The sequence below is a fragment of the Mangifera indica genome, chromosome 4, assembly GCF_011075055.1.
Source record: "Mangifera indica cultivar Alphonso chromosome 4, CATAS_Mindica_2.1, whole genome shotgun sequence".
Lineage (NCBI taxonomy): Eukaryota > Viridiplantae > Streptophyta > Magnoliopsida > Sapindales > Anacardiaceae > Mangifera > Mangifera indica.
In genome coordinates this window covers 11,338,322-11,362,262 of record NC_058140.1, presented here as the reverse complement: position 1 = coordinate 11,362,262, position 23,941 = coordinate 11,338,322, and the positions used below count along the sequence as shown (strand labels likewise).

General features: G+C 34.6%; 3 protein-coding genes across 20 annotated transcripts; 1 reads left to right on the top strand and 2 right to left on the bottom strand.

The window, feature by feature from the left end:
* The first annotated feature begins 3,038 nt into the window (after window positions 1–3,038).
* On the top strand, window positions 3,039–6,663 carry LOC123213783 (phosphatidylinositol/phosphatidylcholine transfer protein SFH3-like). Of its 4 annotated transcripts, XM_044633351.1 has the most exons (14): window positions 3,040–3,261; window positions 3,433–3,572; window positions 3,666–3,921; window positions 4,009–4,108; window positions 4,199–4,465; window positions 4,563–4,640; window positions 4,718–4,819; window positions 4,908–5,057; window positions 5,162–5,254; window positions 5,347–5,415; window positions 5,504–5,627; window positions 5,733–6,121; window positions 6,196–6,273; window positions 6,363–6,663. In XM_044633351.1, exons 2-14 carry the CDS (start codon window positions 3,527–3,529, stop codon window positions 6,378–6,380), a joined length of 1,770 nt encoding a protein of 589 aa, XP_044489286.1. In that variant the 5' UTR covers window positions 3,040–3,261; window positions 3,433–3,526; the 3' UTR covers window positions 6,381–6,663. The 4 variants fall into 4 exon arrangements, with proteins under 4 accessions (XP_044489287.1, XP_044489285.1, XP_044489286.1 ...); XM_044633352.1 differs by having other exon boundaries at window positions 3,039–3,261; window positions 5,356–5,415; window positions 6,196–6,663; XM_044633350.1 differs by having other exon boundaries at window positions 3,039–3,261; window positions 6,196–6,663.
* Window positions 6,664–6,794: 131 nt separating this feature from the next.
* LOC123213781 (phosphatidylinositol/phosphatidylcholine transfer protein SFH8-like) lies at window positions 6,795–12,710 on the bottom strand. 5 transcript variants are annotated; one of them, XM_044633344.1, is made up of 15 exons: window positions 12,456–12,710; window positions 12,142–12,219; window positions 11,122–11,425; window positions 10,598–10,697; window positions 10,251–10,517; window positions 10,067–10,144; window positions 9,859–9,960; window positions 9,683–9,732; window positions 9,489–9,588; window positions 9,276–9,374; window positions 9,057–9,173; window positions 8,597–8,729; window positions 7,753–8,153; window positions 7,237–7,311; window positions 6,795–7,138 (listed from the first exon to the last, which is right to left on the bottom strand). In XM_044633344.1, the coding sequence occupies exons 2-15, from the start codon at window positions 12,173–12,175 to the stop codon at window positions 7,118–7,120; spliced, it is 1,881 nt and encodes a 626-aa protein (XP_044489279.1). In that variant the 5' UTR covers window positions 12,176–12,219; window positions 12,456–12,710; the 3' UTR covers window positions 6,795–7,117. The 5 variants fall into 5 exon arrangements, with proteins under 5 accessions (XP_044489279.1, XP_044489278.1, XP_044489280.1 ...); XM_044633343.1 differs by having other exon boundaries at window positions 12,429–12,709; XM_044633345.1 differs by having other exon boundaries at window positions 9,057–9,170; window positions 12,429–12,708.
* Window positions 12,711–13,563: 853 nt separating this feature from the next.
* LOC123213779 lies at window positions 13,564–23,070 on the bottom strand. 11 transcript variants are annotated; one of them, XM_044633320.1, is made up of 16 exons: window positions 22,963–23,070; window positions 22,682–22,759; window positions 19,218–19,331; window positions 18,761–19,110; window positions 18,416–18,653; window positions 18,274–18,333; window positions 17,965–18,188; window positions 17,817–17,883; window positions 17,383–17,738; window positions 16,867–17,269; window positions 16,672–16,778; window positions 16,475–16,518; window positions 15,096–15,285; window positions 14,320–14,464; window positions 14,100–14,233; window positions 13,564–13,739 (listed from the first exon to the last, which is right to left on the bottom strand). In XM_044633320.1, the coding sequence occupies exons 2-16, from the start codon at window positions 22,713–22,715 to the stop codon at window positions 13,620–13,622; spliced, it is 2,586 nt and encodes an 861-aa protein (XP_044489255.1). In that variant the 5' UTR covers window positions 22,716–22,759; window positions 22,963–23,070; the 3' UTR covers window positions 13,564–13,619. The 11 variants fall into 11 exon arrangements, with proteins under 11 accessions (XP_044489255.1, XP_044489261.1, XP_044489257.1 ...); XM_044633326.1 differs by having other exon boundaries at window positions 14,127–14,233; window positions 22,963–23,060; XM_044633322.1 differs by having other exon boundaries at window positions 16,678–16,778; window positions 22,963–23,060.
* Between the last annotated feature and the right edge of the window lie 871 nt (window positions 23,071–23,941).

The window sequence follows — 23,941 nt, the reverse complement described above, 5'->3', positions numbered from 1 at the left end:
ATGAATGGTAAGATCCGCCAATTCTCCCTTGGCTGTGTTCTAACAAAAAAAAAAAAAGATTAAATGAATGATAGAAAGAAAAAAAGAAAAAACATAAAATAATTAGAATGGAAATATAATTTGTTTATACTATGTACTTAGTTATAATAAACTTAGTATATTTTGTATTATTTAAAAAAAATACCCTTTGACTGAATGGATGAAGTGAAAAAAAAATTATGAATACTTATTTTAAATAGGCCAAAGGATTATTTCCCACCCAAGGTATACATTTTCTGCAAATTCCCACCCGTTAACTTTGAAAAGCTCATTTACCTACCCATGGGCTGTTAAAAAAAATGGATTCAAGGGTAAAATCGTCATTTTATCTATAATATTAAAAATAAACTTAAATTTAATTTCTTTTTTACCTCTAAACCCTAACAACTAACAATTTTCCCTAACCCAAGTTTTCAAGACAACATTTTCCCCCCCAGGGTTTCCAAACTTTTGGTTGAATTTTTCGGCAACAATCGACAATCTCCAGACAATGTCTCTTCCTCCCTAGCGTCTCCTCTTTTTGACTGTGCAACGTCTTCCCCTCCTAGGAGTCGTCATCGACAAAGATGAAGTGTCTTCGTCGAGATGAAGACGAAACGTCTTCGTCGATGACGATGTCATACAACATCGAAAATGTATGACCGGAAGGAGAGGCCATCAGAGAGAGAGAGTAGGTGCTTGAAGATCATCGATCATGGCCAGAAAAATTGGATTTGAAGTTTGAAAACCGTAGGGGGGAAATGCAATTTTTGAAAACCTAGGTTAGGGGAAAACTTTTAGTTTTTAAAGTTTGGACGGGCAAAAAAAGATAAAATTTCATAGGGTTAGAGTTTCGTTAATTCTAATTGCTTATGGGTGAATATATAGTATTATCAAAGATAAAAAGTGGAAACTTGATATTGTAACTTACCTTGGGTGAAAAATAATCCTTTCACTTTTAAATATATAAATAGATATATATTTATATATATCATTATATAACTGTATATTATTTTATTTTTAATTTAAAATATTTAATTATATAATGATATATATCAAATATATATTTATTTATATATTTAAAATATATGTAGGTGGTTTTATTGAAAAAAAAAATTCAAACTTAACTATTTCATCAAAGCTTGGGCGGGAAACGACATAGCTGCTAAAACCCTAAAACTTGAGCCACTCTAATTAGTTGCGGAAAGGGGCTGCCACAAGGAAGCTTAACTCATGGGAAGTTGGCTGAAGTGGGCTGCCTAGTTTATTTTAACCTTTTTCTGAAACATTTTGCCATTTTCTATTAAGTCAAATCAATCTTTTCAACACATACACAATATACTTACTCTCTTTTGTTTATTTTTATGGAGTGCCATGGAGGATTTGTGAAGAAGGTGACTAACACCACCTACCATTACCAGAAACTCAAATTTTTTCCACAATAACTTAACACAAAATCACTCTTTTGACAAGTGATGATGGCTACGCTACTGACCATTCATAACTTATACATAAATATATAATTGATAAAATGAAAGATTGAAGTTGCAGTTGACATGATCTTCTTCCTCAGATCTTCAAGTAACATACATGAATCCTACTTTGTGGAGCCCCACAACCAACACAAGAGGCCATTGCCATTTATTGACTTGCTACTTCAACTACCTCATTCAATGACATTATCAATTCATAAACAATTCTTTAACTTAACCCACTAAATAAAAATCTCATGACTTTGAGGATTCTTTTATTTTCATACTGAACTTATGAGATGGGGATCAAGCTTCACATGTGTCTGAGGTTAGTTCTAAAAGGAATGCTAATAGTTATTAATTAGTTACAAAAGGGAAGGTTAATTAGGGGTGAGCAAGTTATCCATTTAGAATCGAAACCGTTAGGTATCCGATGTTCGATTCTAATTATAGATAAGAACCAATTAATTTTAAATAAGTTTCGATTTTCATTTTTATAAAATCGATAAGTTCTGGTTTTGGTTTCAGTTCCACCCCTAAGGAACCGAAACCTATTTTGCATTTCAAATCATCATCAATTTGTTGTGGGCAATTGCTTGTTTTGAGAATTAAAACATCCATTCGGCAAATACGGAGTTGCAATCTGGTAATGCTCAGGATCTTGGCTGTGCATGTCTAAACCTAGTGGTCTATTGGAAGAGTTAAATTAAGACCTGGTGAGGACCCCTGACAGCCAAAGATTTATACATTTAATTACCCTGAAATCCTTGTTTGCTAAACACAAAGAAAATGCCAAAAACATATTTTACATCTTGGAGTTTAAAAGCTCCACGTAGATTGAGACATTATTGCAATAATTTTCTATGTTTTTCTCCGTATCTATTTAAAAAAAAAAATGGACACTTAAAGGAGGATTTGAAACAACTTAAGTTTGATCAAATCCGAAAAAACTAACAGAAAATTACAACCAACCAACCAACCAACCAAGCCTGAACAAACTTGATTGAACATAAAAAATAACTTTTTATGTTGAATTTTATTGTCTTTCATATTGCAATTTCATTTAGATACCCAACCTGTAAAATGATTCAATTTTTGAAGCAGAACAAATTATCATTGATCATGACTTAATCTGTGCATAATTTTACAAGTCTGTATTTTATTTTCAACAAACGATTAAGTCTTAAATCATTAATTCAACCTTGTATTTGTTCTTGAGTACCACATATAAATTACAAATTAGATTCCAAGTAAGAATCAATCTTATAAATCCTACATTTCTGTTCAGATCTTTACGAATAGGTTAATTTCAGTTTCTTATTTTTCATAGGATATCCAGACTCATTCACCCATTAATCGAATAGGAAAATTTTATATTTGTTAATGTTGGGAAAATCTAATATATAGTGAATTACCAAAGATGGATTGAGGTTGAGGTGGGAAGAGAAAAGAGTAAGAGTTAGTTGAGTTGGGATAAAAGAACAGTTGAGAATACGAAAGGAGTGGCTTGCATATCGGCAAATCTCCCTCCAAATCACTGTCTCAGCAACAGAAATTTAAACAAAAGGTCAAGCAAATTCGGCCTTGTCAACCTAACAATTTTTATGAAACTAAACTAACAAAATCCCTTATCTATTTTGATTCATTCTCTATATTTGTCGATATCGTCCTGGCTGTTCATTTTTCTAGCTGTCTTTTAGATACTGCCATTACTGAGATTTATTCAGTCATATATATTCCTCTCTCTCTCTCTTTTTTCAATTGCCAATAGGTATTCTTCTTCTTCTTTCTTTCTTTCTTTCTTTCTTTCTTTCTTCTTCTCTTTCACGTTAATCTTCATCTTTTATCACTACCCTTTTGATTTATACGCGTGTTGTTTTGATTTGCATGAGCTTATTATATATATAAGTTGTAATGCTTATGATCATCTTCTAAATTGTAGGTCTATTTGGTGAGGCATCAGTTTGATATCTCCAAAATTTTGATCTCTTCGCAATTTCGCTGTCTATCAATTAACCCTTTTTAACGATTCAATTATGGCGGATACCATGTCTGCACATCTTGACCGAACCATCAAAACGGGCAAGCATTCTACATTTTTACTCCTCATGATTTTTGGATTCTCTAAGTGTACATTTGATGACTCATTTTGAATGGCGTTGTTTCTGATTTCAGGTCTTGAAAAGGGTGATCATGAATTCTCTGAGGATGATAGGAAGACTCGACTTGGGTCCATTAAGAAGGCAGCAATTAGCGCCTCCACCAAGTTTAGGAATTCTTTGACAAAGAGAGGCCGCAAAAACAGTAAAATTTTGTCCATCGAAGATGATCTTGATGCTGAGGAAATGCAGGCAGTTGATGCATTTCGCCAAGCACTTATCTTGGAGGAACTACTTCCCTCCAAACATGACGACCCCCACATGATGCTAAGGTTACTTTCATTTCCTTGTTCATCCTCAATTGATCAAATGTATCCGAAAAGGGAGTGGATTAAGATTTACTGTAAATTTTTATGCAGATTTTTAAGGGCCAGGAAATTTGACATTGAGAAAACAAAGCAAATGTGGGCTGATATGCTGCAGTGGAGAAAGGAATTTGGCGCTGACACAATCATGGAGGTGGGACTAGCTGTTGAACAAAGTGAAAATAAAATAAAACTGTCAGGCCTTGAATTCTTCCATGTAATGTAAATTATTTGATTTTTTTAGGACTTTGATTTCCAAGAAATTGATGATGTTTTGAAGTACTATCCACAAGGGTATCATGGAGTTGACAAAGAAGGACGCCCTGTTTACATTGAGCGTTTGGGTCAAGTTGATTCCACCAAGCTGATGCAAGTCACAACAATGGAACGCTATGTAAAGTATCATGTGAAGGAGTTCGAGAGGACTTTCGTTTACAAGTTTCCTTCATGTTCCATTGCAGCCAAGAAACACATTGATCAGAGCACAACTATTCTTGATGTGCAAGGAGTGGTATGCCTAAATGAAGCTCTTTTTTCTTTCTGGGGAAAAATTCCTCTTCCATATCTAGAAATTGGTTTCACCCAAACCAACTTGAATGGTGCCTCAGGGACTTAAAAGCTTCAACAAAGCTGCTAGGGAACTTGTTCAGCGTCTGCAGAAGATTGACAGCGACAATTTCCCTGAGGTGCTTGCTTTAAATCCACAGGTACATTAGGCTTAAAGTTGACCTATAATGCTTATTGATTTTGTTTTCAATTGCAGACCTTGAACCGCATGTTTATCATAAATGCTGGTTCTGGATTCAGGCTCTTATGGAACACTGTTAAATCATTCCTTGATCCCAAGACCACTGCAAAAATCCATGTGAGAATTTGGCTAAAATTAACTAAACTAGTGCCCCTTTCATCTAACATAGTAATGTCACTAACCAAATTGATGCTTCATTTATTAGGTTCTGGGAAACAAATACCAATCCAAGCTGCTTGAAATAATTGATGCCAGTGAGCTGCCAGAGTTTCTGGGTGGCACTTGTACTTGTGCCGACAAAGGCGGATGTCTGCGATCTGATAAGGGTCCATGGAATGATCCAGAGATAATTAATGTAATTATTATAAATACTTTTTCATAATGTAAATTCTTGTAGATGGCATGATATATTATAATAAGAAAACACAGATTCTTAGAGTTTGTTGTTTTAATGAACAGATGGTTAAAAATGGCGAAGCCAAATGCACAAGGAAATCTTTGTCAAACATTGAGGAGAAGACAATTGTAGAAGACAAGCCAGCAGATGTGAAGGTACTCAATCCTCTGAATAAGTTTCTTAATGATTGATGAATGGATGGAGTTAACTTTATAATATGAACATGACCAATTGAAAGAGATGTTAGTTTTTCAAGCAGGAAACTGCTTCAACAAAGGAGAATATGGAGCATCCGAATCCATCTTCTCATCCAAGAGTAAGTATTTCAAACTTCTCTCCATAAACTAATGGTTTCCTAGAAGAATTACAGTAATAATTCCATGTTCTTTTCATATATATTACAGTCTTCCATGGACAAGAAGTTCAATGAGGTCTATCAGTTTGATGATAGAGTTCCAGTTGTTGACAAGAGTGTTGATGCTTCTTGGCTTAAACCAGGCCAAGAAAATAACTTCACCATTCCCAGAGGCACATAACTTTTTGACTTTTACCTCATAAATATATGTAGTTTGTTTATTAATCTTAAGATATTCTTCATAAATAAACTTGCTACTTTACTCCTTTTGGCTACAGATTGTTTGACAGTTAAAGATGGATGCAAGAATCCCGAGGGAGCAAGCAACCACCTCTTTGGTGGGCTGATGGCGGTGGTTATGGGCATAGTTGCCGTTATTCGCATGACACGAAACATGCCAAGGAAAATCACTGAAGCAGCCCTCTATGGCAGCGCAAGCTTGTACAGTGATACTATGATTAAAGGCCATCATGTCCAGAAGTTGCCACCACCCTCCATTTCAGGTACAGAATACATGTCAATGATAAACCGCATGGCTGAACTAGAGGAAAGGATGAACATTCTCACCAAGAAGCCTGCCACCATGCCACAAGAGAAAGAAGAGCTGTTGAATGCTGCAGTAAACCGCGTAAACACCCTGGAGCAAGAGCTGGCAGCCACCAAGAAGGTATAAAGCAAATTTCTCATTTTAGTACATAATAGGTGATCCTTACTAGCGTATTCGATCGTTTTCTCGTGCAGGCGCTGGAGGATTCCCTTGTTCGACAACAAGAGCTCATGGCAAGCCTTGAAAAGAAAAAGAAGAAGAAGAAGAGGATGGTATATCTTCACTGCTATTTTAACTGAGACTAAGCATAAATGAGAAACTTACAAAGAGTTTTCAAAGTTTCTTCGGATTTTAAATGCAGGGTCTATTTCGTTGGTGAAGGGGTTTTGCTGAAAGCTGTGATTTTTCTGAAGATTAGCTCAAGTTAATGTTGGCGATAATGGTGAATTTCAGCCCCCACGAGTATACTATCCAAATTCTGTGTGTCTGAGCATGTTTGTTTTGTTTGTCATTCAGTTCAAAAGCCCTACTCGTAAACATTTTGTATTTCCGTATATGTTGAAAATTAAGGTCCCTTGCCTACCATGTGAATGTATGTACTAACAATCAACGAAGGAGAGAACCATTTCACAAGTATTAAGATCCGAGTCAGATGATACATATATTCTAACGTTGTACATACATAATAAAGTTTGTATAACTAATAAGTATCATTTCTAAACTATAATAAGATTATATTACCACCTACTTGAATCTGGGCAATATTATGTTATCCCTATAACATGGATTTCTGTTGCAGAAAGACAGCAACTGAATATATTATAGATAAATCTCGTTAAATTAAGCGTGCTCATTCCAAGTATCACAATATGTCAAAAAGGAATAAACAAAACAAACCATAGTTTGAAACATCATTCTGCATAAGTTTTCATAAATTTGCCTCGCTTACAGCAGGATGGGCATTGGGGCTTGAGTTTATATGTAATTAAGTTGTTGCAGTAGTATACGCTCGGATGATCAACATGGTCGGTTCAACATTAACTGCTAGTATGTACTTGTTGTGATTGAGAAACAGCCAGGCAGTTGATGTATTCCTCCTCCCATTGACAAACCACATCACAGGCAAAACTTCTTTTTCTAATATAGATCAATGGCAAAAATCAAAAACACAAATTATCAATTAAACCCAAAAAAAACTAATTTTGTCCTAATAATTATAATATCAATCAACCTACCCTGAGCTTCGCATCTTCTTGCCTGTCTATGTATGCAAGCAATTCTTCTTGTCTCATCAAAGCTTCATGAAGCGCCTGCATAAAATAAATTAATCACAGAATCAAAATGATAGCCTATGAATTGATTGTGGTCAAAAGAGATTAATGGAACAAAAGACCGTGAATAAAAACACACAAAAAACCCTCAATTAAATATCGAAGTGACACATAATACAACTAACAAAAGAATCAGGATGATTAGATGTGCAAGGCAGAAGCAGCACGACTCCAAGGTTGAAAGGCTAGCTGTCTACAAGAATCTGGTTCCAAGAAAGTTGTTCTATTCCCCTGTCAGGCTCGGCTGCTGTCACCAGGCTAATTATCCTTTTTCCATATTTTCAAAAAGTTATTCCCTTTTCTTTTCTGGTCAAATTGAACCGGGCTGAAAGACATTAGCCATTAAAGACAATAAAACCAATAATGATGTCTAAGAGAGATTTATAGGTGCAACTTGTAAATAATCCACTGCACTCGTACCTTCTTGGTAGCAATCAGCTCTGCTTCAAGAGCATCTACACGACAAACTGCAGCATTCAGCAATTCCTCTTTCTCATAAGGCATCTCAGATGGTTTCGATTGAAGGGTTTCAACTTTCTCTTCAAGCTCACCCAATCTTTTCATTACAGAGGAAATGAGATCTGCTTCAGTAAAAGATGGACCTGGTGATGGTGGCCGAAACTCCTCCTTTTGAGTCTCAACAGCAGGTTTGGGAATATTAAAACCATGATCAGATGTTGCATCAGGAAGTCTTTTCGTTACACGGGAAGCAACTGAACGGAAGAGAGTTAAGAGTGTCATGAAGAATGCCATGAATGCAACCATAAACCGAGCACGGATTCCTTCGGGTGCCTTTGAAGTGACAGGTTGTGAAAGAGTTCCTGCATCAAAATTTAAATTACATGTTCTTGAGTATATAATGTCAAGAACCATATTAAACAATGTTTATAATAATATAGATGACTGCAAACACAATAGGGTAAGTTTATCATTAAATGTTAAATCCACCATATAAGGCTTTCAATTTTTATGATAGACAGGTTTGTTCTATCGTAGGAAATCTGATGATAATAGATATGTAATGGAAGCAAGTCATGCCCCATATAATGGTTTTAAGTTATTAGCAAGGGTAACCATACACACTGTAGTCATGCAAGACCCAAAGAGAAGGGTGGGGAACAAGAGATGGAGGAGGACTTGGTTTGAGAACAGCATAATATGGGTAACTGAGCCTGTTGTACTTATGTCAGACCCTAACATAAAACAATTTTGCATTTTAAGCACAAAAGTGAGAAGAGACTACAGACAGATGCAGAGTTGCTACCTTTGGAAGCAGAGGGCATCTGCAGAGATGCTTGCTTCTTCCAAACAGCATCAACAGCTTTGTCAACCATTGGAACATATTCATCATACCCAGCAAAGCTACCAACATAACCTGGTTTCCCAGCGACCTTAGCCTGCAATTCCACAAGAGATAACAGAATTAGAAAATCCATTTCTGCAAACAACATTTAATACTTGGATAGAACTTAATAATTTCCTTGTACTATCCTTAACTTTAAGTAATCTTACATACTATTTGATATCACTAGAAAAATTATTCTCACATAATATGCATTGTCGTTTCACCAAGACATGATATAAAAATATTCAAAAAAGAGTCTCAGCTAATCTCAATTAAAATACATCAAAAGATAATTCTACTTGTGAGAAAAATCTCAATTTTAAATAAAATAAATTAGAAATAGAAACAATAATTACACAAGATAAGTTCAAAAACCTACTTCTTCACGAACGGGAGTCAATCTAAGATGTGAATAACTCCTTATTGCCTTAGGGGAAGCTATGTCTTCTGCCTCAGATCCTGACTCAGCAGTGGACGTATCACTACCCTTCAACTGCTTCAAAATAGTACATAAAGAATTGATGTTATAATCTAACTAGGAACAGAAGTAATTATGCCCAAGCCCTAGAGACAGATAGTAACTAAAAATTGGTTATACCATTGGGTAATTAGGCTTAGCATAAGCAATAACTTTCCCTTCGCTGTTTAAAATTTTCACAACTTGCCTGCCACGACATGCTTCTCCATTAAGGACCATCTATAACAAATGCACACACAAAGAACATTCTTACAACAAAACTATTGGTGATAAAAATCACAAAATATTTAACAGCATTAAAACACATGTGAAATAATAAGGTCCACAAATTACCTTCAATATTTCTGGGTTTTTCCATGGTCCCTTATCAGATCGAAGGCAACCACCCTGATCAGCACAAGTACAGGTACCGCCCAGAAATTCTGGCAATTCACTGTACAAATAACAAAGACAATTCCATCAAACATGAATAAACGAATTAATCAGTTTAGGAAGAGACCCTAAACATGTATTATATTTTTATTTACCTGGCATCAATTATCTCAAGCAATTTGCTCTGGTACTTGTTTCCAAGAACCTACATTAGCCAGAACAAATAAGAGAAGTATAAATATAGGAAGTTTAGAAGATAAAACATCTGATACTAACAGACAAAAGTTACAGATAGTCTTATAATATAGAGAAGAAAAGCATCATAACATACATGAATCTTGGAAGTTGTTTTTGGATCTAGAAAAGATTTCACTGTATTCCATAGCAGCCTAAATCCAGGGCCCGCATTGATGATAAACATTTGGCAAAGAGTCTGCATCAAATTGATAGAGAAGAAAAAAATTTAAAGATTAGCATAAAAATAAACTTCAATCCCTAAAACACAAGTTACAATGGCTAAGAAAATTAAGACTGTATACCTCAGGATAATTATCACTATCAATTTTTTGAAGCCGCATTATGAGATCCCGTGCTGACTTGGTGAAATTCTTTAATCCCTAGATAAATGAAAACCAAAAACGCTCAATTCAAAAATGTGTATATTATTTTATTGCACCTTATTATATCACAAAATACAAGAATCAGCTGATTAGATATACATACCACTCCTTGAACATCTAAAATTGTTGTACTTGAATCGATATGCCTCTTTGCAGCAATGGTACAAGCTGGAAACTTTACCGCAAAGGATTTTTCAAACTCTTGAACATGATACTTGACATACCGATCCATAGTAGTAACTTGCATAAGTTTGTTAGGATCAACTTTCCCCAGTCTTTCAATGTAAACAGGCCTTCCCTCCTTATCCACCCCATGATATCCATGAGGGTAATACTTCAAAACTTCATTTAATTCTTTAAATTCAAAATCCTGACAGTACAACAGTGAAAATTTTTAGAAAAAAGGTAATTCGGCACTTTTGTTTCAGGCATACTATCAATTGTGTTTACCTCCAGAATAGTGTCAGCACCAAAATCCTTTCTCCATTGAAGCAAATCAGCCCACATGTGTTTTGCTTTCTCGATATCAAACTTCCTTGCTTTTAAGAACCTATAACCAATGAAAGGTTAAACAAATTTAACAAGGGTAAACTTCATTAAACAAGTTATCAAACTATGGACTCCAATTAAATCCAGGAAACCAGTGATGATATGAAAAACAAAATCCGCTGTGTTATAGAATCTAAAAAATAAAACATCCAAGGCAAAAAAGATAATAAAGGGTAGCGGAGCATATAACAAGAACATAATTATTAGATCAGCGGTCCTTTGTGTCCTAGTTATAATGTTTGTGAATTTAGCTTGATCATTCCATCATATGAACAAAGATGAAGTTAACATATATTTAATTGTAACTGAGCAAGAATAAAGCATGCTAACATAAACTGTTAATTATCCAAGAGCTTAGAATAATGCAAAGAGGTTACACAATGAAATCAAATATACTTGCATGCACAAACGTTACGCATCAGCACCTTAACATCATGTGATAGTCATCATGTCTTTCAGGAAGCATCTCATCCATAATTAGAGATTGCCGAAATGCATCAACAGCCTGTAGCTCCTCAACATCACGCACATCCTCAATTGAAACAGAGCTAACGCGCACATCACTTTTCCTTCTACCGCTCTTTTTCTTCAGAGAATGCCTGAATTTAGAGGAAGCATTTAAGGCTTTCTTCTTCAAAGATCCAATCCTTGAGCGCCTTTCATCCTCAGAGTTTTCAAAATCCGATTTTCTTTCCCTCCTCTCATCACTACCTGAAAACCCCTCAAAGCCTGCCACAGATCAAACATCAATATATAATCAGACAGATTCAGACTAGAAGGGGTAGTCTTAAAAATGAATCAAAATTGATAAAAAGAATGTTTTTATACCACAGCTCAAATGAAAGAAAATTACCAACTTTAATTTGTTTTAGAAACAATGATAAAAGGTCACAACTTCTAAAAATGGATCAAAATTGACATGATTTATCTTTTCGAAAAAATTTATGCATATAGCTGACCCATTAACCAAGTAACCAATTACTATAACAAACTAATAAAAAACCCAAAACTTCAGTCATTCTATCCGTAAATCCTAAACAATTGATACAAAATAACATCAATAGAAATACCAATCACCTCCCCCTTTCCTCTTTGTAGTTGAATTATATTATGTCCAAAAAAAAGTAACACCAACAGCACGTGAATTTGCAAACACTCTGAAAGTACGAAATTATCTGTGCATCACACAATCTTCATTTAAAAACTATTTTTTCTTTATTACATATATCAATTAGAACGATAAAGCATAATTTAATAACTAAAGCTTCTATTACTATCGTAATTCCATCGAGTCACTTCTCTTCTCTAAAAGTCGAAGAAAAACCAATTTTTATTGATTAGAAAAGCAATGAACAGTAAAACCCTAGAACCAAAATTAAACAAAAAATTGAAATAATATCGATATCTACACGAAGAAAGTGGTGAATTGAAGAGCTGACACTCACAAGGCCTGGCGAACCGATCTAGTGGACCCGACATTTCTTGACAACGCGTCACGGGCTCCGATGCTCCGTTGAAATTCGCTACAGTAACGAATCAATCGATGGATGGATCGATTTGAAAATAGATCAGTCAACCAATTAAACACGTCAATGCACAGAACAACAAAATATCAAAGCCCTAACTCTAGTCCAACTCAAGCAAAAACTCCGAACTCCACTGAAATTTCGATAAATAGAAACTGCGAAAATTGAAAATTAAAAATAAACAAATAAAAATAATAATAATGCACCTAAATAATTGCTGATAAATTTACAACCCGGATCAGGAGGAAGATCGAACGGTCATGAATGCGCCTGAGTGTAACGGGAAAATATTTACAAAATAAAAGGAAAATATAATTTTGCTGATATTTATAAATTAAATTAAATTATCGCCGATAAACCGACGGCGAATGGAGAAGAAGCGAAAGGAAGAGGCAGAGGGAGAAGATGAAGAGTGTAGTTATAGGAGGAAAGGGCGGGCAGGATGAAGCGGGAATCAAAGATTTCCACGTGGCGGTTAAGCAGAGGGGTGTTGTACTGAATGAGGAATCAGCTGACGGTAGATGTAAAAATGCCGAGGTTTGTTTGTAATTATGCAATGATCCGTTTATTCTCACACTAAAGCAAAATATAATTAAATATATAAAATATTTTTTTTTCCATATGGGTTCGCAATGAATTGGTCGAACCACGCGTGACGGCAGTCGTTTATTCATTTTATAAATTAAAGGAACCTTTACTGTTTTTATATAATTGTAATTAAATACTTAATATCTCTAACTAAAACAAAATTCCGTCACAAATTATAGAAAATTATGTATTATTTTTAGAAATAATTTTCAATATATATTTTGGAATTGATTTATATTGAATTGGGGGACTTTGAAAAAGAAGAGGAAATGGCATCTTTGACTTTTTCTTTTAATTTAAATGCAATAAATGTGCAAAACTTTAATTTATGGTGCATATTGAATTCAAAGGGAAAATATCTAATATAAACCATGCAAATCATAAGCCTATTTATATATAATACACTTGTATAACGTCTTCATGAACAATTACTGAAAATGACTAATCGCACTTGCATTGTTATTATTATAATAATTATTATGATTAAGAGACACATCAAGGCATAGTTTTTTTGGGAAGAGGGAGCTGGCAAAAGAATAATGAGTGTCAGCACAACAAAAACACGCATTTGCCATTGTCAAAATGTCCCAAATATTTTTTTAAGCAATCGGTCAAAAACCTGATTAGTCTGTCCTAAAATTAATCATAAACAGATGCACTAAATCTGTCCACTACAATTTCTACTTCTTTACCTGAAATTATGAATCTGGGCGGTGAGCTGAAAGCATAATTACTTGGAAAGGAATAGAATGGTTTACCAGAAAAGAAAATGAGATAAATATCCAGTAATCTGCGTTAGTCTTTAATGGCTAAAATACACTGTTATATGAACTAAATATATCATCTTCGTCATCACTCTTCAATGGACTACCGACTGCTGCAACATCTGCTTCCCCATCTTCATCCTGCTTCACTTTTTCTGCTTCGTCCTGCAAACACACAAGAACCTTCATTAAAACACTGAAATTTCCTATAAATTCATATTTCGATTCACTACCACACATCCATCTACAGGCCATAAAATGACTTCAGTGAGTAACGAAAGTTAGACTACATATTTATGGAAATACATCCATGAGTACCAACACATATTTACCCGTGCAACAACAGACAAATGAATTCCATTAATACAAAAATATGGAAATCAGCTTGCAAATTTTTACTACCATTAGGTTTGGCCCATGTTATGATTAAAACCCATGTGAATTTTGGATTAGGTTTTTCAAAGGAGTTCAATTCTCTCTATCACACACATTATCTGTCAACACAAATGAGAGCATGAAATATACATTAATTTCAGTAGCCAATTCCTCCACCTCTTCTTCGCCTGGTATGTCAATTGGCTCCTCTCCATTACTGTCCTGCCGTGCCTGTGCAGCAATTTCCCGAAGCTGTTCAATCAACTTTTCAAAATGGGAATGATCTGCAACAAAATTCTATATGGTTAGCACTTATGAGAACAACTAGCTCAAGGCTCAAATTGTCACAATTATGAATAAAGTTTTCTACCTTTGGAACGATTGGTGAGAGCCTCATTAAGCTTCAACGGTTGTTTACGCTCTTCCTTCTTAAATTTTAACTTGATTTGCTGACGTGTTCTTCCAGGGAAAAGTTGTTGTATCATTGTAAGATCAGTACCAAACTGTCCAATAGCCTATAGTCCATATATTATAAAGATTTCAGGAATATTCTACCACTAAATATAAAACCCAGGCAATACTTGGATGATAATAGAAAGCAAATATCCACATAATGCAGTTTCTGATGATTAAGCATGCCACTGCTATTTTAGAAACCTAATATAAAATAAAAGCATGATGGTGAATTAACTTGAGTAAATGATATGCAGTTCTTAAACATCATCAAAAAAGACAGTCAACAAAGAACCTGTAGCTGATTAATCATCCAAAGAAATTGCATATTAATTCAAGACCACTTAAAATCTCTTTCTACTTACCAAAAACTGGGAGCTGCAACAATGCTAAACTAAAAACAGGGAAAACTCAGCTGACATAGTGCTTATATGGTGAACATAGAAGTACAAATCTAGCATGCAAGTCAACCTTTGTTAGGACTCATGCGGGGCACCAAAAGAAATACAGGACAAAGAGCACAAACACAAAATCAACTGAGGTAGGCACATACTCAGTTCATATTCAACCTCTTTTATTCTCAATCTCTGAATTTACAACTTGTTACAATTAATTCGGTTTGCTGGTGCTGGGTGCCTAACAACCTTCAATGGTAATAGAAGAAAACCAATGCAAAAGTATAGCTAAATGTACCTCGTAAAACAATTCTGTGTCTTGTTTTGGCCATCTTACTGTCGGTGTTTTCTTCATGAAAGACTGATAGTTGAAGTGAAGGCTTGACTGAACCCTACGAGTTGCTTGATTACCAGTATAGCCAATGCCTTGTTCTGAAGCAAAGGTCTCCTCTCCACTATGAGTATCCTCATCACAAGGATTTTCAGTACTAAACAGAAAACATTTGTAACCAAAAAAATAAATCAACCAACTGCAAAGGACAGTATAATTTAAGTTAAAACTGAAAACTAGCAGACATGACCTAAACAGAATTTTCCCAAAAGAAATGCCTTAACATCTGTAGCAGCAACTGTCCAGATAGTTGTAGCTGAAAGTGATAGATTCTCAGTGGCATCTATCAACTTTCTAGCCAAATGAGGCAACATTATAAACTTCTAAAGTAGGAAGGCTTTAAAAAAAGGGGACTTTCTAGGGGATTCTAAGTTGAATACTCAGTGATTAAAAGCTCGGCCAATTTCCTCTGAACAAGCATGCTGGGTTTTTTAAGCCCCCACCCTAGGTGAACACCTTTACATTGAAGCACAAGATGAGCTTATACTTAAAAAACTTTCACATCAACCCCACTACTGATACAAAAGCCCTACATATATATATATATTCGTTCTTTCATCTTTTTTCTTAAGAATAACTACACAATTTAAAACATAGACTCATGGATCTAAAAGGCTACACATCTAAACAACAAGAAGTATATGCATTCATGTGTACAGACACATACACACACACACACCGACAGAAGACAAGCAAATATTTAATTAAAGCAAAGAAAGTCAAGAAGATGAAAACAAAAGAATAAAGCAGCAAGACAAGCATTCACAGTACATATTTGTAGGGCTGGATTCGAGCTCAGCTCGGGCTCAGCTCGGTTTATTTATGGGCGGCTCGAGTTCGGCTCGAGCTCGACTCGAGCTCAACTCGGCTCAGCTCGAGTTCGGCTCGTTTTCGGCTCAGCTCGGCTCGTTTTTCATATCAAAACGACATCGTTTTTAATATATATGGATCAAAACGACGTCGTTTTGTATAAAAAATTTTAAAAAAAAATCTACCGAGCCAATCCGAGCCAGCTCGAGCTCGATCGAGCTGGCTCGGCTCGCGTCCAGCCCTACATACTTGTCGTAAAGCTTGTTTCTATACATTTTCAATGTATTTTTTTTTTTTTGGGTGGTGAGCATACATTTTCAATGTTGCCCAAGGTATTAGTAAAAAAATTTGTACATTCATCCTCAACCTAAAAATAAAACACATTATAGAATAAAGCAAGACCAACCTAACATGAGAACCAATTACATTATAAACCTTATTGACGTAGATATGACTTTTGTTAAAAAGTCATGTACCTTTGATTGGTCGAGGATCTTGTCGATGTTTTGGCCTCTTTACTCTGCAAATGGCCACATTCTATTCAGCAAAGAAGAAATTGATTGAAATAAATGAATAAGTAAATATAATATGACAAACTTTGGGAAAGCCAAACAGTGAAAACAGAATACAGTAACTTCTACACCTAAAATACAAAATACCAGAACATCATAACCTCTACCGCTAACCGCTCCCTGTACTCTGCCAATAAAATTAGATCCTTCATAGGCACCTTTCGAGGGTCAATTTCATCCTCTGGGGTCTCTAGCAATTCCTTACTCACTACAGGACAGAAAATAGAATATTAAAAAAAAAAAAAAATTTAAATCACCTAAAGACATAATCTATGATCGACAGAAATTGCAATCACCACGTCTTCTGTTTCGGCGAGTTGAATGAGAGAACTTCTTGGGAGGTTCTTTGGTTGACTGATCTGATGCTTCATTGGATTTCTTGCCCCTACGAACTGGTTTTCCATTTTCAGTCACAGGTTTCTTTGACTTTCTTGGTGCTCTTTTCTTCTGAGCTTTACTTTCCACTCTATGTTCACCAATACCTACATCTTCATCCACATTGCTACTTAGAGGATCAGCAGTGAAGCCGTCATGAGTCTCGTCATCAGGCTCATCAACCAGTTGGGGAGTAGCTACTCGCTTTTTGCGATTCTTTGATGATTTGCCACCTTTATACTCCCCACCAACCAAAGAAGATTCATTTGACCTCTGAGACAAATTTGATGCAGTAGAAACTTTTCTTTCCCTGCCAACAGAACTCTAAGAAAGCCAAAATAAAGAACACTGTTCAACCGGGTAAATACAATTAGGCAAAGCATTTTATCTATCAAAGAAACTAACTTAAAAGATACAAATTTAGATAAAAATATTACCTGGTTTTCAGTCATTCCACAAACATCCTCTGTTTGTACATCCCCCAAAGTAGTATTGTCAGCATGGTATGTTTCAGCAAGATTTGTCAGTTCTTCATTCATTGGGAATTCAGAGTCCATAGACTCTTGAGGCGGAATGATATATCCCAAGTCTACGGATGTGTAATCAAACATGTGATCGGGTGGAAAAACAGAAAATGAGCCCTCTGAGACGTATTGAGATTCAGATGAAACATACTGCACAGTCGGTGGCTGCATAACTGAATCAACTGCATCAGCATTGGTCATGCTGATATTAGAGTTCTCCTTCCCAGCTCGTAACTTAGGCTTGGGTTTGAATTTCCCAGCATGCCATCCTAATATCGAAATAAGTTTAATAAAACACCAAAATATAAGGAAAGCTAGAATTATAAAAGTAGATGATTCTCTAATACCAGATGCAACCGTTGCCCCAGATATAAAATCAGTTTCCAAGTCAGAAGACGCCCTGGATTGCTGAACCTAATCAATATTTGAACCAAATCAATACAAATAACATTTTAGCAAAAACAATAAGATGTACTCACAAAAATTAATTTTCACCTCTGTTTCCATTCTTCCATCCTCAACAGAGACAACTACGTCACATTTAGAGATACAAGTCTCCCTGCAAGTTACTGGATCTTGGACCATGAATAAATCAGCACAAATTTCAGCTTGGGAAGCATCAAATTCACTTGCTTCTGAAGCACTAAAACAACTTCTACCCTGAATACCACCATTTTCGCCTCCATCTACATTCTCCAAATCCCCAATAGCGGGCTTCTCTGAAATACATGAAGTGCTCAGTACAGAAGAACAAAGACTCCAAATTTAAAGTTAAGACAGGTTAAAAGGTTCTTCACAACTCACCCATCTCATTTGTAGAGGGGCTAAGATAATTAGTGACACATTTGAAACCAACAAACAAGTCTGCACTCTAAAAGAACACAACTTGTCAGCACATAGTGAAGAAACAACAATAGCAGGTAAGTAAAAATTCCTTTCGTTTTACCTCCCGCTGGTTTTTCAAATGAAGAGTGCAGATCTCCACAGCCAACAGAAACCGTAACCTCTGAATGTATAGCATTTCCAAAGCCATCATTCCCTTTTAATTGTTCTTCAGACCCACCAATTTCTACAGCAGCCAATGACAGACCCACAGGATCTGTCATTCTGTAATCCCTATTCGTAACATCAATTGGCTGAACTAAGTGTTCAGTGTCTGTGTAGATGGAGGTCTGTATCATGTCCTGATTTCCATCATCAGGGAGAATTGAAAGAGATGATGCAATTAAACCAATAACAACTAGTCATCGTATGAAAATATTTAGAAAAAAAAGACACTGCTTATGTTTACCTGTTTTGCCAATGTTTCAACTTTCATAGGCAGAACATCTCCAGAACAGACATCATCTCTCCTCGCAACAGCTTCAGATGATGGGTTCACAACCTGTGATTTCAAGTTATCATCCATAATTGGATCTTGTGATAAAGAGTCACCATTACTTTTCAAAGGTTCTTTGACTTTAGAGATAGATGGTTTTGTCCATCTATTATCAGCAGGCTGAAGAATCTGTGTTGTGTCCAAGCTAAGGGATGCTTCTATAATCGTCTTTTCCTCTGTATTGCTCGGTATCGAGGAAGCAACAGCTAGAATTGTTCCCTTACTAGGTCTTGGTTTCGCTCTGGGTTGAAACCTGCCACGACCTGTCAAATGATAGAATATCAGACAATAATCCTTAATACACAAAGAATTGCAAGAATGCAAGGGTAGTGCTTCTCCCTGTTATGTTAGATTTTTAAAGAATTCTTACCATGTTTTACTGCAGGTCCAGATTCACCAGCAAAAAGCTCATCATCTGAATCCATCAGAGTATTTCTAACATCAAGAGTATTGTTTGCATACAGAACTGAAAATCCTGTCTCTACTGACAAAATCAACATGCAGATTAGTTAAAATAAATGTAAAAGCAAAAAAAATAAAACAGGACAACACTGAAGCAAATGCAGAAAACATTACAGTAGCTACCATATTGAAGTAAACTGACGTTTTCCTTTTTTCTTGAAAAACATAAGATAATCCCTCTACACTCAACTACAATTTTAATTCAACACAGACATATGCAACATAACTTTTGTTCTTCACAAATAAAATTAAAAAAACATATAATTTACACTCAATGATCTCCTTCTTAATTTCATATAACCAAGAGAAAAAACAAACACAACTGTAATATTTTTCATTTCCCACATACTTTTTTCCCTTTATTTGATCCTGCAGTGCAAACATTCTCTTTCTGTCTCAACGTCTCCGGCATATAATCACACCAAAGATACATTTGCACTAAAAGCTTCCAATTTCATCTACAATTTGTTCACATAGCCAATATAAAACAACACCTTAAAATTTTAAAATTTCCACAGCATGCATTAGGTTTATTTAACACAACTTCTTGCTCAATAATCTACTTTACAAAAACAGAAATTATTGTTTCTGAATTCCGTTTTCAAATATCAGTAAATGTTGCCCCTTCAATATGTGCCTATCAATTATAAACTTATAAAAAAAAAAATCATGTAAAAAGGGAGAGACATAAGAGACACTGAAACTATTTCTATTCAGACCATTACCTAAAGCTGGTCCGATTTGGGAGAGTATGAAACCGGACAAGTTCTTTGACTAAAAACAACTTGCTTAGAAGCTAATGCAGATCAATATAATGCACATATAACTCAATTGCACTCTACATAGAAAAACATATATTGTAAATGAACCAAATACACAATTACATAAAGCAAAACAGCCCATTTGGTTATTTAACAAATATAAAGCACCCCTTTAATCAACAATCACAACAATAACACAAACAACTGTATGAGGGCTATGTAGGAAACCTAGTTAATGAAAAGGAAAACAAGGGAAGCAGTAAAGCGAAGGGGTGTTTGTATCTGTATGGATTGGGTAAAACCCATGTAGCATGGAATCGGAAACACAGAAACACCAAAATAGGGAAACGGAAACCCCAAAACGCATTTTCTCAAAAATATAGGAAGCAGAAATGTGGGGAAACATATAAATATTAAAAATATAAGGGTTTCTTTTTATAAATATCAGTTTTTTATTTAAAAAATACAACAATTGCACAGTTTTTCCGCTTCTTCCAAGAAGTATTTACAAATTTATATTAATATAAATAATGTCCATTGTTTTTAGAAAACCCAGAGATGAGCAACTCCAAGTGCAATAAAGAATTTTGCTCCCAAATGTTCCAGCAGGTGACAATGAAACACTAAGAGCAAATCAGACAACTACTTCAGCAAGACAAAATGCCTAAAAGGTAACAACACATAAAATTTAAACAACTTATTGTTATGTTTTCGCTGGGCTAAACACGTAACAGGTATTGAAGAACCTGGGTTCAGAATATTCTGCTCACACAAAGCTCTCAATTCTCTGCTTCCCTTCATTTTAGCTCTTCTACCTATCTTGACAATAGATGAAAAGAGAATAAATAGAAAAATGTTTACTTTGAGGGTAAACAAACCTCCCATAGCCAAAGCTTAATTTCATAAATTTCATATCCTAATTACATGGATACAATACAAATAAATAACCTACTGGTTAACTAATTTCCCTTCAAATTCTTCATGATCCAGTAGCACGTTAAAATTTTGTTACGTTAACTAATTTCCTACTGGTTAACTAATTTCCCTTGAAATTCTTCATGATCCAGTAGCACATTATACCTAACTGTTACGTTAAAATTTTCTTAAATCAATCAATATGACTACAAAAATAATCCTAAATAGCATAGTTAGTGGTAAATAGGATCAAATTCACTGTGAACATTCTCTATCAACCTAATGTATATTCGAGTTTGATAAAAAGAAATTTTATAATTTGTTTTTCTAATTATAAACTAAGGAAAATGGTAAGAGATTAAAGACAATATAAATTACCAAAATGAAAGTGTTGTTCTTTTGGTTTTGACTCATCGCAAGACTTATACCCTAAACATACAAGACAAGGCAAACCCTAAAATAAATTCTGGATGATCTATGTATAATTTATCTTGTCTCTATATCGTCTTAATTATAGATTGATTTGTTAAAGACTATTTTTGGTTAATCATCACAATTGCATTGAATTACATCCATTGCAACAGTTAATAATTAAGCCTTCAACGCTACACCATTCGTTGGTAAAGAAATAGTAAGTAAAATCTATTGAATCTATAATCAATTCAATCAGCACGTTTCCATAAACAATTCAAATCCATCAAACTAGTATATATTAGATTATGCATGTATAAATCTAAATTGTAGCAATCCAAAAACAGTAATTTGTTTACAAATATTTAATTGACACCAATGTTCAATCTCATCCGAGTAATTGAGATATTTTGTGAAGAACAGTGGTCATGGATCTCGATATGTCTCTGCATATTGGGGGATGCTACAATTAGTCACTCATGGTGGAAGCATAAGAATTGGCTAGAGCTTCTGGATGCAAGAGATGGTATGAAAGTTTACAAATATGGCTGAAATTGTGTTGGAGCCACTAAGGATGACAAAAACAATGAATGTATTGTTATATAGGAGGAGACCAATTTCAGAATTGATGGGTTATGTAACATCCCCTCCAAAAGTACTTCCTACTAAAGGAAAACGCCACTAAATTAGTCTAATCAAGCATGCATTCACGTACACAACTTCATTCAATCAACAATCGTCACACATGCAAAATTACAAAAATACTCTTATAATAAAATTTGTGTAATCATACAAAGTATGCCATAACCAAGTAACCAATTACTATAACAAACTAATAAAAAACCCAAAACTCAGTCATTCTATCCGTAAATCCTAAACAATTGATACAAAATAACATCAATAGAAATACCAATCACCTCCCCCTTTCCTCTTTGTGGTTGAATTATATTATGTCCAAAAAAAAGTAACACCAACAGCACGTGAATTTGCAAACACTCTGAAAGTACGAAATTATCTGTGCATCACACAATCTTCATTTAAAAACTATTTTTTCTTTATTACATATATCAATTAGAACGATAAAGCATAATTTAATAACTAAAGCTTCTATTACTATCTTAATTTCATCGAGTCACTTCTTTTCTCTAAAAGTCGAAGAAAAACCAATTTTTACTGATTAGAAAAGCAATGAACAGTAAAATCCTAGAACTAAAATTAAACAAAAAATTGAAATAATATCGGTATCTACACGAAGAAAGTGGTGAATTGAAGAGCTGATACTCACAAGGCCTGGCGAGCCGATCTAGTGGACCCGACATTTCTTGACAACGCGTCACGGGCTCCGATGCTCCGTTGAAATTCGCTACAGTAACGAATCAATCGATGGATGGATCGATTTGAAAATAGATCAGTAAATCAATTAAACACGTCAATGCACAGAACAACAAAATATCAAAGCCCTAACTCTAGTCCAACTCAAGCAAAAACTCCGAACTCCACTGAAATTTCGATAAACTGCGAAAATTGAAAATTAAAAATAAACAAATAAAAACAATAATAATGCACCTAAATAATTGCTAATAAATTTACAAACCGGATCAGGAGGAAGATCGAACGGTCATAAACGCGCCTGAGTGTAACGGGAAAATATTTACAAAATAAAAAGAAAGCAATAAAACTATGTGTACCTACTTTGAGTACATAAATGTGTACACATTTATATGTGTCATCATGTGATTGGTTGATTTTGAATTAAGAATAAAACAATAACCAACCATATGATGACACATATGAGTGTGTATATATTTATGTATCTAAAGTGGGTACACATAGTATCACTCAAAAGAAAATATAATTTTGCTGATATTTATAAATTAAATTAAATTAAATTATCGCCGATAAAACAACGGCGAATGGAGAAGAAGGGAAAGGAAGAGGCAGAGGGAGAAAATGAAGAGTGTAGTTATAGGAGGAAAGGGCGGGCAGGATGAAGCGGGGATCAAAGATTTCCACGTGCACAGAGGTGTTGTACTCAGCTGACGGTAGACGTAAAAATGCCGAGGTTTGTTTGTAATTATGCAATTATCCATTTATTCTCACACTAAAGCAAAATATAATCAAATATATAAAATATCTTTTTTTTTTCCATATGGGTTCACAATGAACTGGTGAAAGCCAGTCGATTATTCATTTTATAAATTAAAGGAACCTTTACTGTTTTTATATAATTTTAATTAATTACTTATTATCTCTAACCAAAACAAAATTCCATTACAAATTATAGAAAATTATGTATTATTTTTAGAAATAATTTTCAAAATTAATTTTCAATATATATTTTGGAATTGATTTATATTGAATTGGGGGACTTTCAAAAAGAGAAGGAAATGGTATCTTTGACTACTTCAATTGATTTAAATGCAATAAATGTGCATTACTTTAAATTAAGGTGCATACTGAAATCAAAGGAAAAATCTTAAATTTGAATCTTTATCACGTTTATAAAACCTTTTATGTATATACACAATTATAGGTCATAATTTTA